Here is a 14001-nt window from a genome sequence, read left to right on the forward strand (position 1 = left end):
CATCCAGTTCTAACCCCCCTGCCATGGGCAGGCACACCTTCCACCAGATCAGGTTGCCCAAATCCCAATTCCAGGGATTGTGCATCCATCCACAGCTTCTCTGGGCAACCTGTTCAAGAGCCTCACTGCCTTCATAGTGAAGAAATTCTTCCTAACATCTATTCTGTATCTCCCCTTTTTTAGTGTAAAGCCATTATCCCTTGTTCTGACACTACACTTCCTGAAGAGTCCCTCTTCAGCTTTTCAGATCTTCCAACTGACACACAAAATGGAAGACTTCATGTGGTTTTCTTTGAAGAGAGCCACACCATGGTTTTAAAATTAGTCAGATCTATAAAGTCTGTCACACCATGAACACAGTTTAACTTCACCTTCCTCTACCTTTCAGTATTCAGTCAACTAGTTTTTTCTTTCCATCTTCAAAAGTGGTCATTTCTAGTTTTTGTACGGTTCCAGCCACCGCTACTGTTTCAGGAGCGAGTGTGGCAGAGGAAAAGGAGGCTGTAATGCTTGGGTACCTGTGAAAACACTTATCACAAAACTGGTGAATTGTATATATTTTAGTTTCAAAACTTGCTCTTTAGTGTTATTAGGAAGCTCTCCTAACTGATGTTTTTAGGAAAAAACAGGAAAAAAGGTCCATCCATTAAACTCAATGTTGGACATTCCTTTATTACTTTCCCCTTCTCCAGTTTTCTTTCTGTTTACATGGGCTGAAATCTAAAGATTTTAATTCTTTATTTAAATTTTGCCATAGCTTTCCTGTTGTGGTTTGACCTTTTGCGAAGATCTTAGACCACAGTTTGAAATCCTATACCAGAGTTTGAAAAGCACTGTTTGGAAAATATTTAGACTTCAGTTTTGTTTTGGTCTTTTTATGGAGTTAAAGAACTGATGGGTCCAAGTTCATGGATTTCAGCTTTTTGGAACAGGACTGTTTCCAGTGAAGTATGTTAGTGCAACTCCAAGTAGGACATGTCAGCTCCTGAGGACAATATATTGGTTCAAAAATCAGCAAAATAGCTTAATTTGTTTCAAAATTCTCCACCGTCTTTTCCAGATCCTGATGTTATGGATGGTAGAGGAATATAACTTGTAAAACCCTTATATATTTAGATGAGATACAGATTTGGCATCTGTAGATCTTTAGTTCACACTTGCTGCATCATTACCTTCCAGATCCCTGCTGCTGCCCAGTCCAGTTCCATAAAAGCATTGCACCTGCTCATTTTTTGTCCTTTCCTTGTAGCCATTGCTGCGGAATTAAAAAATAAAAAAAATCCAACTCTACATCAGGAATCCTAGGCAAAAATATATTTTTTGATTTCATATGAAGTAGCATAAAGATATTACTATCATCTATAAAATTAGACCATAAATGCCCGTAATAGCAGTAGAACATACCATACTAAGCTATCAGTGATCAAAGTTCAATCAGTGACCTAGATGCAGTATTCTGCTGTGATGGAAGCAAGAGAACTTCTCTGGAGACTTACATCTGAAGGTATCCATTAAATTGTACATTGTCCAAAATGCATCTTCTAGCTATTACTTTAGAACACCCAATATATTACAGAGTCTTCATCACTGATTATTCAGAAGGAATCTCCAATTGCTGTGCTACAGTTCTCTGAGCAGCAACCTTTCCTGCTAGGTGACAATATTTGACCAAAAAAGTTGGGGTTTTCCCCTTAAAAAAATAAAAGAAAACCCTAGAAATAAAGGCAATTGCTTCTGTAAGCAATTTCTAAGTTTGTCTTAGACATGCTGCAGATGGAAAACAGTTACTTGGTACTGCACAGTTAGTCCACTGAGGTTAATTAGTGAGCTGTCAGGTTTTGTAGGAGCCAAGAGGCAATGAGAAGTAATCTAGAGTTTGGATTGAATATTCTGTCTCTTGTACAGATTTGTAAATGGAGTTTTACCATTAACCGTGCAAAGAGTGCTATGTTTCTTTCTTTAAAGAAATTTGCTGTTTGGAAACAATCTCAGCAGTACATTAAAATGCTGTGTTACAGCGTTGACCTACCACGTTATCACTAATAAGTGATCCTTCACGAGTCAAGAGCTGAGGATTTAATTGCCAACTTCAGGGATTCTCATTTTGTTCAGTTTTCAGTCTCTAAGTTAGGGTCCATATTCCAGAACTACAGTCCTTTTGACTCGTGTCCTCTGTATCTCTAGCTGATGAAATATTGTAGAGGTTTACCATGCATGCACCCAGAGCATATGACAAATCTTTGTGGCTGGTATTTGTAGGGCAGATTATTGCTTCTGACTGGTGGGAAAAGCATGAAGAGGGTGCTGTTGACTGGGTGTTGACATGCTACTGATGAGGGTGCTTTGGCAGGGAGGGCACTGCAGCTCCTACAGGTAGGCATAGGCACAGGTGAGAAACTGAGCTGTTGCTGAGCAGTGAGCAATTCCCAGGTGCTGCCAACCTGGAGCCAGGAGAGTAGAAAAGCAGCTTTGCTGAGATGGTGTGTGTTGGGAGGCAGGAAATAAGTGTGTGTTCCTAGCTCTGCTGTTGTTGTGAGACTGTAGCCATACCCAGCCTCCCCCCTTGTAACTCTTTCCTGCCTCATGGGGCTGTTGTCTTCTGTGCAACATTTGTAAGTTTGCAGCTATTTTTCAATACCTGTTTACCTACAGCATCTAACTGAACATCCAAGTTTCAGCTGAGCTGCCAAGTTAGAAACAATCTTGTCTTGCCTGTCAACATTAAGCAAGTGCGAGGGGTGGGAGAGCCTTGAGCAGAGGACTTTGGCTTGGATTTCTTTTTTTTCAATTTTATTCAGTTTTCTTAGCACTTAAATGGTTCCCATCTGAGTTCTGAGGAAGAGAGATGATGAGATAATTGCAGCATAGACTGATGTTGTGAGATAATAAGGTGAAAAGATAAGGTGACACCGCACAGTATCTTTTAATTGCTTCATATATTCGCTGTTAACATATATTCAAGCAATTGGAGACTTGCCTTGGCTGAGCTTCTGTCCCAGAAGACATGCCTTGCATTTCACCACTGGCTCACTCTGTCACTGTTGGTGGGCCTATGAGGTACTACATTGGAAGTGTGTGTTCTTGTGATTGAAAAATGTGCAAATAAATAGCGTGCTTTACTCAATCTCTCCTTATCAGTTTTTTTCCAACCTCACCTGAACTGCTCCCTTTGCCAGAACTGAAACCGCATGTGTGAGAGGCGATGGACTTAAACTAGTGGTGCATTAATTCAAACATTAATAGCGTGTGAGCAAAGAATTTTCAAAAGGGTTGGTAAATTACATGTTCAGAGAGGCCTTGTACAGATAGGATGAAGAATGTCTCGGTGTTTTCAGAGCAACAAACAAGCCCTTTTGGTTCTTCTCCAAGAGGAGTAGCACCAAGGCGTGTGTTGGCAGTTTGCTTGCTGTGGACTCCAAAAGAATGCTTGGTTTGCAAAATTTTCTTTTTTTTTTTTTTTTATTTTCCAGTTATGAATTCCATGTGAAACCTAAAAACCCGCTTGGTGAAGGTCCAAGTAGCAATGTTGTGTCTTTCAGTACGGAATCAGGTAAGAACTTTCAAAAGTCTGCTGACTGTGATTTACAGTGGCTCTTGTATCCATGTTGGTGGACCAACTTTAATTGGTTTTAACTTGCTTCATTTTGTATGCTTGGTCTTGCTCTCGGAGATCTTTTCAATCTCCAGATAGTTTGTTGTTTGTTTTTTTGTTTTGTTTTGTTTTGTTTTGTTTTACTACTCAGCCTGTTACATTAATGGCTGGAAGGTCAGCCTGAGATCACAGCTCCATTGTGTGAGGGTGTAAGATGGCCAGACTGCAGGAAAAAAGGCAGGAACACAGAGATTCTGGCATTCCCTATGAAGAAATTAACTTTATCCTTAAAGAAAGCCCCTTCATTTAGGATTCATATTTCTGACCTTTTTGTGTCTATTGAACTCGTTAATATGTTCTGGATAGGAAACATAAAGTTTTTCTGGGGGCTGGTATGTTTATAAGCACTCTTTCTACTTGTACAAAAAAGCTGTTTGTAATAGTACTGTCTTTAGACTGAAAAGAGGATTGAGAAATAGTAGCTGGAAAAGTTGATGTCCTGGTATGTCTTCATCCATCCTTCTTACTCTCCTGTGAAACTGTTAAAGAGGTATTTACGAGTCCATTTTGACCATTGGTTGGTTCCCAATCTTAAGTCCTAGCTGACTCAAAGGTGAGAATCAGAGAATGCCTGTGCTTTCTGTGTTTGAGTTCACAGTGAGGCTAACTGGCTAACTACATTCAACTTAATGACTCTGTACAAACCAGGTATCTTCTTTTGTGTAGAAGTGTTTATTATTTGATACACTTAAGGACCCTATTCAACACCAAATGGGTGTAGCCTGCTTAAAAGGACTTTGTTGATCTGCATTTTGAGCCAGGTGTAATAATATAATAGTCCTGATCTAGTGCTCAGTCACTGATGGATGGATGAGAGTTTTGGCTGAGCAAGGGATTAGACAGGGAGGAGTTCAGATGAAGCCACACATTGAAAAACTGTGAATACACTCTTTGTAACCTGGATTGTTAAAATTAAAACAATGTTTATGCCAAGTGCAATTTTCATTAATGACAAGGCTTACATTCTGTCTCCTATTTAGCTCGGCCAAATTAAGCAGTCAGATTTATTTTTTCTTAATTGCACACATCAATTTCTCACTTTTGGGCTTTCTAACCAAGTTTTGTGTAGCAAGCATTACAGAAGTGTCCTTTTTTTTCCCCCAGGTTTTTGACAGTGTAATTAAAAAAAGGTGGGGGTTGCAAAGGCAATGGAATTGGGTTTTACTGGCAACTGTTTTAAACTTCTGTCTTTACTAGAACCCAGTTTGAATCCAGGGTCCCAAAAGTAACATTTTTAAAAGCTCGTTGATGTTGTAGTTTCACACCATAACACAAGAAATTACTTTTGTTAATTTGATACAAAAGTGAACTTTGCTTCCAAAACACTGTGTTTCACAAATTACAGCTGACATCAGCTGTAGAAAATTACTTACCAGTGCTTTTCCATTGGAGTATTGGGAAAGTTAATTTTATGGTGTCTGATTGAATGTTTGTTTCTTTCCACAGCGGACCCAAGAGTGAGTGAGCCAATTTCAAGTAAGATTATTATGTATATTATAATGTCCTCTGATCAGATTTTTTTCAGAAATAAAATAGCATAATTTTAATGGTGGGATTCTGTACTGCACCAGTTAAATGAACTGTGGAATCAAACAGCCTTTACACATGATTTCCTTCTTTCCACCCATATTTCTTGTAAGGAATCCATGCCAGGCTACTTGTTTACCTGAGCAGAATGCAATCAATGTGATGTGGTTCTCCCATGGCAGCTGGGATGGCTTCAAACCAATGTACACGAATGAGACAAGGACAGCGTCATATTTTCTGTCTTGTTTTTAAGTCAAAAGAAAGCTCTGCAAAATGAATGAGCTATTTCACACTTTTTAAGTGAGTTACAGAACACAACTCAGAGAATACTATTTATCTGCCATTGTGTTTTAGAAAAAAAAAAAATCTGCTTTAGAAAAAAAAATCTGAAGGCTTGATTCAGCTCTGTTTTAGGCAACTTACAAGGCTCTTGCTGTCTTCGGTAGGAGGTAGACTGAGCTTTTGAAGGATAGCTGAGATCCATTCAAGCAAAGTGGTCTGCTTTTTGCATTTGTAGAGGACTTGACAAAAAAACTGAGACCCCATTTATTTCCACATAATTCATGACACTTAATTTTTATGCAAATTCTTAATCACATATGGTTTGCTGCAAGTTGACTGTCCTGTCTTGAATCCACTGAGAAACAGTGACTGTATCACATAACTTTGTAAATGAACATTTTGCCCACACACATTGTCCCCCTAAGAAAGTAAGAGTGAGCTTATTCCAAACTGGCTCCACTGACACACAGAGCAGAAGCAGTTCACTACATCAATCACATCTGCGCACTCCAGTGCTTCCTTGAAATACCTTTCATGTTCAAAATGCAGCTGACTGATTCTGAACTATTGATATATTTCATGGTACATTCTGCTGCATGGAGGTTTCTAATTCTATTCATTTGAATGTATTTGTTGTAAATAATTTTATATGCATCGTCTATACTTCAGCTTCTTCCTTTCTTGCAGTGGGAAAGGACGCTATCTGGACTGAAATCCCATTCAATTCTGACACCTATTCAGAATGCAAAGGGAAACAGTATGTAAAGAGGACTTGGTATAAGAAGTTTGTAGGTGTGCAGCTGTGTAACTCCTTGAGATACAAGATATACCTCAGCGATTCACTTACAGGTAAGAGAGATTCATGTCAGTGTTGTCCACATTTTATACTCCTCAAAAATACCATGGCTGCCAGAACTAAGAGGCTTGTTAACAAGATGAGCTCTGCTGAAGTGTGATCAAGTATGTTTAATCTAATCACTAGACAGATAAGTCATAAATATTAGTCTGCTTGTGCTCAGTAGTCATTGACATGTTTGCTACTGAATTTTCAGACTCAAGAGTTACTTCTGTATGGTCATCGTCTGATCTGTTGGTATCCTGGGGGATCATACAAAAAAACTGGTAAAGATCAGATGTCTGCCAGTCAATAGCTTATATTGTAAAGGTGCCAAATCTGTATTTAAAACATAGCCTGGGATAGTTCTTAATAGAAGATTAGCACCTAAATTTAGACTAGAATTAGAGCTCAGTCATTCCCATCCCATTTGGTAAACATCTGGTTACTCTGTTACTGTGGGGTTTATAAATACCTGACTACAACCCTAGTGAACAGGTTTTACTCACCTGCTTTGACATTCTTGTTTCCTTTTCACATTCCCCATTTCTGTTCATGATCTTGTTTTGTCTTCCTCCTTTTTCTTATATTTTACTGTTCTGTGTCTTAAGGTCATTAGAGAATGACGTGTCTAAGACTGGAATCAAGTGTCTAAGACTGGAATCAAGACACATGCTGTGTCTAAGCTGGGGAAAAAGCCTGTAAAAGTATTGTTTTTCAGTTAATTGATAGTTAAGCAGAACTTTGCATCTCACGTAGATTGTAAATGCTATATTTAGAAATATTTTAACTTCTTATAATCCCAGTTCCTGGCTTCCTTCAGCATGAGGTCTTTCATCAGAGCTGCACTGACAATTCTATTACCATGGCGTTAGTGCAGCATCCAGAGCACAGAGGGTGTAATACAGCTGTGTATGGGAAATGTCTTTGAGTGAAAGTTAGGTAGTACGTTCATCCCATTGTATTGAATTAACTAGGAGAGACTGTGACTGAAAGAATCAGCTTTCATAAACCAAAACTGCCCCAGCTCAGAGTGCAGCACCTCACAGGAGCAGGGCTCAGTGGTCTCTGTGTGTGGTAGCATGGAGTGAAAAGAGAACAGGGGGACTGCAGGACAGCCCGTGCCAACAGAACCGTAAGCTGCCTGGCCTTGCACCCACCACCATTCCCCCATGAGCAGACAAGGAAGGAAAGCCCTATCCTTAATAGTAAGTACAGTACCTCATATATAAATAATGTCTTGGCAATTATGTGAATAAGAAAGACAGTTTTGAACAGAGGTATCATTCATTCAGCTGGTGCTGTACTTAAGCAGCTGTGATCAAATGACAAAAGCTGGCAATGAGGCATAGCGTATCACAAAACTAGCCAGTACAGGAAATAGCAGTGCTAATATAGCAGGACTAGACTTCAGCTCTAAATCAAGTGAATTAACACCGCAGTGAAAGCTACTTCAATCTTAGAGTGAAAGCTTAATATAGCAGGAGCCCATTTTCCTGTTTTTGTTAGATTGTTTCTTGCTGGAAGGGTGGTGATTTAACTTGGCTGGGGAAGATCATGGTAGCCACATTGTATTCATTATACTTGCTAAGCCTGGTTCTTGCACTTGAATTCTTACAACCAGTGCTGGCCAGTTGTCGCAATATTGGAAGGAATTGAAATCCTCATGTAGGAGGAGCGTGGTTCTATGACACCCCCCCCCCCCCCCTTCTTCCTAAGTGAGGCTGTCATGGCACAGGCCTCTAGATTAGAGTGGGAAAATATCCAATCTGAAGCCAAACTCTGTTCTCAAGTGTTTTTCACTGTCATACCTTGTCTCGTGGAGACCTGCAGAATTGTATCTGCTACTGCTAGCCAGCTCGGCAACATGCCAGTAGCAAAGGGCTATGCTGAGGTCTTAGTTCTAGGTTACACTGAAAATAGCTTCTAAAGTTTTACTATTTAAGCAGCATAATGATCTTGAAATTTGGGTGCAGTGTAGATGTGCTGTTGTATAAGGCAGCCAACAACAAGGTGTCTCTGCATGCTTGTTTTTAGCATAAAACTTCTATTGTTGCAGAATTCACAATGTATAAAATAAGAACGGTATCTAATTTTCTTAAGACGATCCATAAAGGAACGCTGAAAACAAACATTTCACTTTATGCCAGAATTGCTATTCCCAAAAGAAGATGAATCTAGTAATTTGCTAGTTAATATGTTAAGTGTGTTCCTTTGTTGTGGAAAGAATTGTACAATAAGGATTTAATAGTCACTGAGATTGCTGCTAAGTTCTGTATAGCTATTGCTTGAATTATACATAGGGTATGCTGTGGGCCAGAAGACTGTGTGTACATCTGAAAGATACTGTTCCTGCGTTAGCCATAAAAATATCTGTTTTCTTCTGTCTCTGGTGAAGAAAAACTGATCTACATTACAAATGCCAGGATCGTTCTATAAACCAGCATCTACTGCTGACCTCATTTAACAGTCCTCCAGAGCAGTCACAATAAGCATGCCAGAAAATCAGCCCACCTAAAAAAAAAAAAAAAAAAAAAAAAAAGTATTTATTGAGCAGAGGAAAAAAATAAATTCTATGTGTGACCTTCAACAGCCATGGGAAAAAAAAAAAAAAAGAGAAAAAAAAACCACATGCAGTTCTGGCAGCTTCAGTGTTCTTAATTTCAGTTCACAAATTTACCAAGAGTAACTCCCTCTGACCAGTTCTTGTATGGAAAAAAATGTTCCTGCAGCCAAAGCTAGACAGTAATAAATAATTTTCTAAAGCTAGACCAGAACTGCATGGACAGAGACCATCAACGAGGTAAGAATTTTTGGCAAAATATTGATCAGACCACAAAAACATGAGAGTGTTTATTGATAGGCTGCTGTTCTATTAATTGAACTTTAGGGAGTAGTATAAGCTACCTCACCATCTGTCAAACAGCCAGATTGGCACAGATTCAGGGCTACAGGAGACCCAACATCTAGTGAGTAACTAGACGTTCTGCTTAGCTTATGCCTAAATACTGAGTCTTTTTCTAAATAATTCCCACCTCTCCTTGGAACCTCACAACCCAAGGTTGGATGTACTAAGAAGTGCTGTGAAAGGAGGTTAGAAAAAATGGTGAGTTTATCTGAAAACATTTCCTGCCAGAGCCTGGGGAGAGAAGATGGCATGCTTTTCTCCATCTTCTGAGCTGAATTTTGCTAATTTACTGTTTGCAAATCATATCAGTAAGGAAAAATCACGCTCTGTCAAAACTGCTCCACTGTGAGTCCTCTTATCAAAAGGCTAAGGACAACCCATAATGTCAGCACACACTGCATTTGGCACTTGACACTTCATTTTCTACTCAGTTGCAGTCAAGGGTCCTGTTAAGCAATCCTGCAAAGGAACATATGGGCACGCTTCATGTTCTGGATAAGCAGTTGTTACACTGTGGTCATATATTGGTTAGTTAAAAGGTATCACTTATATGTTGGTATGTATTAAGAGATGGTCTATAAAGACATCTTTGAAAATACTGGGGGCTTTCTGACAGGAACCAAACCTGTCTCCCATTAAAATTCCTAGCAAAACTCACCTCATTTTTGATACAATCAGGATGAGGTTCTGGGTAATAACAGGACTTACATATGAAAAATAAGGAGGGGAAATATGCATCCAGGCATAGGTTTTGGCAGAGTGGGGTGCTTTTGTCAACAGCCATGAGCGCTGTACTTGCACTTAATGCTCAAATTACAGCTACAGATCCTGAGAGGTAAAGAATTGTAGCGTTTGCCTTGGCTTCCCGCAGAGCTAAGTGTACAGACCTCTGGTGGTTTTAGCCCTCACTAAACTGCATTTGGATTTGTAACTTTGCTGCTCCTTTGCTTTCAGGACAATTTTATAACATAGGAGACCAGAGGGGCCATGGAGAAGATCACTGCCAATTTGTAGACTCGTTCTTAGATGGAAGGACAGGACAGCAAGAAGATCTACCAGTCAAAGATGGTAATTCCTTAAGAACGTCTCTGCAGCAAACCTTGGCAATTCCTTTGTTTGTCAGTTTTTTCCTGCCAGTGAAATCAGGGCCCACCGATGGGGTGGGCAATGGAGAGGGACTACCAGCTCTGCAGCCAGAAGGGAGTCAAGAAGATTCTGAAGATGAGCAAATGTCTTATTAAAAGAATGTTACGGCTCAGGTTCTGTTTGGTAGTAAACAGCCTCTCCTGTTTAAAACATTCCAGTGGATTATTCATATTCACATTTGGAATTACATAGTTAAACCCAAGCACAAATTTGAGTTTGCAGAGAGGCATGAACTGTTATGTTCAAACTAGCAAGGTTGATTTAAAATGCCATAAATCATCAGTTCAGCATTAAGCAGCTCTGTTTAGTGCTAATGAGAAACTAAAAATTATTACTGGAAAATATAATTCATGCTGCAGCAATTCTGAATACTCTAATTCAGACTGGGTGCACAGAGTTCCAGTCTAGTCTAAGCGGACAGGGGAGGAGATGTCCTAAATGCAGCCATGACCTGCCTGGTTCTTTTTTCACATGTTGCTTAAGCTCCTTGAGTGTAAGCAACTTGTACTTCTGCCAGCTGAACCTCCGCCTTGCTTGTTTGCAGCATCCCTGGTGTGATTTATTCCATTCCCTTGTAAGAACATGGGCCGTACTGGTGGAGGTGTGCATGCTGAATGTGTAATGGAATATTTTGATGAGAAAAATATCAGAGTAGTTTTCAATACAGCGTCAGTGTGATGACCAAAACTTCCCGGATGTAGTGCTTCATTTATAAAACATCTTACAGTAGTATATAAATGCATTGTGGTAGGTGTGGTAGATTAAACTGAAGTACCTAAATTTTTTACAAGTTTTTCAGAAAACAGGTAATTAATCTGCAAAGTATTTTTGTATGTTTTAAAAAAGATTTTATAAATAGAAAAAAGCTCTCTATGCCATAAGCTACAAGACACACACAAAGCCAATTTGTTTTCAGTTACTGGATCTAATTGACTAGATGCATGAGATACGCTCATTTTTAGTTTAAAAAGCAAAAGAAAAACTAAAAAACAAAAACCAACAAAACAATCAAACAAAGGCACACACCCAAAACAAACCTGTAGCTTGTATTTCTAGTAAATGAACCAAACAGAGGAAAGAACAGACATACTGTCCATTGCTGCTCAGTTCTTCCCTGGTTGTGGCGAGCCGATTCAAACCAGGATTAACTACATTTATATTCAACCTGAAATGCAGAGAGGGAATCATGGTGTGTTGTGGTGTATTATTCACAGAAACGATTATTTTGGGTGTATGTTAGCAGGTGCTAGCATCTGTGTGCACATTTGCATGTGTTAGCCACTTGCACGCTTCTGATGGTCAGGTTGGATACAGCGTTAATTGCTCGCTTAGTTTTTAACTTCACGTTAATTGTTTGGATGGGAAGTGTGTATGTTGTCACAAAATAGATTTAAAGCAGAGGTTTGATCTTTCACCTGGGATATAGGGAAGATCGTGTGAAATAGCCCTGACTCAAGTTATTTAGGTTCACTGCAGTGTTAATGCTGCTGCAGGGGGGGACTATTGAATCATGGGGCCTTTGCAAGAAGCAGCAGCCTTGTGTTGAGAGAAGGCCCCGCAGCACCACAGGTGGGCAGGGGTGGCAGAGGGCATTTGCCTCTCCTGCTGGCACCACCCGGGGGTGAGGTGCTGAGAAAAGAAGGCTCAAGGGTGCCAGGTTTTCACCTCGGCCCTACTCTGGGCTGCAGTGGTCCCAGGCACTTCTGAAGGCGGTAGACAAACCGCAGTTGTTTCGGACTGCTCGTTAGTGTCAGGGCTGCAAGTAACCCTAGCTGTGGCAGATGGGCTAACAGCCTAGTGACTCTAACCATTAATTGAATCTTATGCAAACCCAACAGGGAAATCAAAAGAATGTACTCTTTTATGGTTTCATGCAAACAAAATTCTGTTCTCTGTTCTAGGATTTTTCAGGGCAGTTCGTCAGGAACCTGTCAAATTTGGAAAAATAGGCGGGGAGACTCGCATTAACTATGTTCGCTGGTACGAGTGTGGAACATCGATACCCGGGAAATGGTAGACGTAACGTGAACCTGGTGAAAAGACCCAGCCCTAACCATCCCTCCAACTGCCCAACCCAGCTCAAAGGTGGAAATGTATGGTATGCCTGTCACTTAAACAAGTTTGTTGATGTGTAAGGTTTATACAAGTCTAATGCCAATACTGCATTAATTATGTAATAGCATAGGCTGCTTACTGTAGTTATCCAGTTTTACAAATTTTAGATTTTTTAAAAAAAATAAAAAGGCGGCTAGGGACATGGTGTAGGATAATGTGTAGGGAAGCTGGCTCCCTATTCTTGAGGTATGGTTTATATGGTATTTTAAAAGATACAGTGTGTATATTATTTATCACAATGTTGTAATAAATGTTTAAGGCACAGTTATGGTAAAGTTGGTCATGGAATGCAGTGTGTGTTAGTTTTTAAATATTCACTGGTCTTGTTATAATGTAAGTGCTATAAGCTATCTGTCCAGATAAATCTGTAATGTCTCCCTCTTCGTAAATTATAGAAAAGACCCTACAATTTTTAATATCCTGCAACCAGTAAACTTGAAGCGCTTTCTCCTTACATGTACAAACAGTTTATACTCGTGCCTAAACACTGAAGCAGGTTTATAGTACGTGCAGCTTTAAACAATCAGGTTAGTATTTTTTTTTCCGTATTTTTTTCCATATTTGTTTTCAAATGCAAGCTTCACCTCCAGCAAAACAGTATGATCAGCCTATGACTAAGGAGTTAGAACTGTTACCCAATAACTTGGCAGTGGTTTGCTTTACTCTAATTAAAGCAGACAGGTACATACATACACTGAATAATAATAATAAAAAAATAATAATAACTAAACTGGACTCCATTGCCGTGGCTTTTCATGAAAATGTAAGTTTTCAGAGAAACTTCATGGTTCAAAAACCAAGTGTATGTATAGTGCAAGGAGGGTTTGGAAAGATAAGTGAAATGGAAAAAAATAAGCTAGTCATAACAGCATAATCAGGTTTATTAAAAAAAAAAAGAGAGAAAAAATGCTTTAAAACATTGTTTGTTGGGGACAAATGGGAAATAGTGATATCTAAACTTTTAAAAGTGCTTTACAGCAGTTAAAACCTCTCCCAAAGCTATTGTTGTACTGCTTGAACATTTATGAACTAAATAAAGAGATGTAGTTTTTTTTAAAAAGTGTTATTCATTACATTATTAATGTATTGAAAAAAAAAATGAACAGGAACACCCAGATATATATAAGTAGAAATAGTCATTTATAGAAAATGCCTTATAAAGTACATTGCAGGTACACTGTACGCCTAATAAAATATTTTTTAATCAAGTGTTTTTCATTGTTTTACATGAAAGCAAGTATTAGTTTCTGTGGCAACTGTTATTATTACAGGAAGCAGTTCATTCTAGAACAGGACCTTGTTAAATAGTTTGATGAGCACCTGAAGTGTTAGGTCTGACAAGCACCACCAGCAGTAATTACACATTACAGCTTACTGGGTAAATCCGTGCCTGATATGAAAGCAACAGTATTTAAGAACGCTGAAGGTAGGAATGGTTTTGCTCACTTTATTTCCTAATTTGTCTTTATGGGAGTTCAAGCAGTGTGATCCAGTTCATTTTTTTGTTTCCTACTCTTTAGTTTTATGTATTCCTAG

At 39.1% G+C, this 14001-nt stretch overlaps 1 protein-coding gene across 50 annotated transcripts in view; it reads left to right on the forward strand.

Moving 5' to 3' along the window:
• Positions 1-13673, forward strand: part of ABI3BP (ABI family member 3 binding protein) — a 172234-nt gene extending 158561 nt beyond the window's left edge. For all 50 annotated transcript variants that reach the window (XM_083821425.1, XM_083821426.1, XM_083821439.1 and 47 more), the window contains 5 exons: positions 3471-3550; positions 5099-5128; positions 6149-6310; positions 10159-10272; positions 12252-13673. In XM_083821425.1, coding sequence (XP_083677551.1) covers positions 3471-3550; positions 5099-5128; positions 6149-6310; positions 10159-10272; positions 12252-12367 — 502 coding nt within the window. In that variant the 3' untranslated portion in view covers positions 12368-13673. The remainder of the gene's footprint in view (positions 1-3470; positions 3551-5098; positions 5129-6148; positions 6311-10158; positions 10273-12251) is intronic.
• The last annotated feature ends 328 nt before the right edge of the window (positions 13674-14001 follow it).

The sequence above is a fragment of the Anser anser genome, assembly GCF_964211835.1.
Source record: "Anser anser genome assembly, chromosome: 1".
NCBI classification, from domain to species: domain Eukaryota; kingdom Metazoa; phylum Chordata; class Aves; order Anseriformes; family Anatidae; genus Anser; species Anser anser.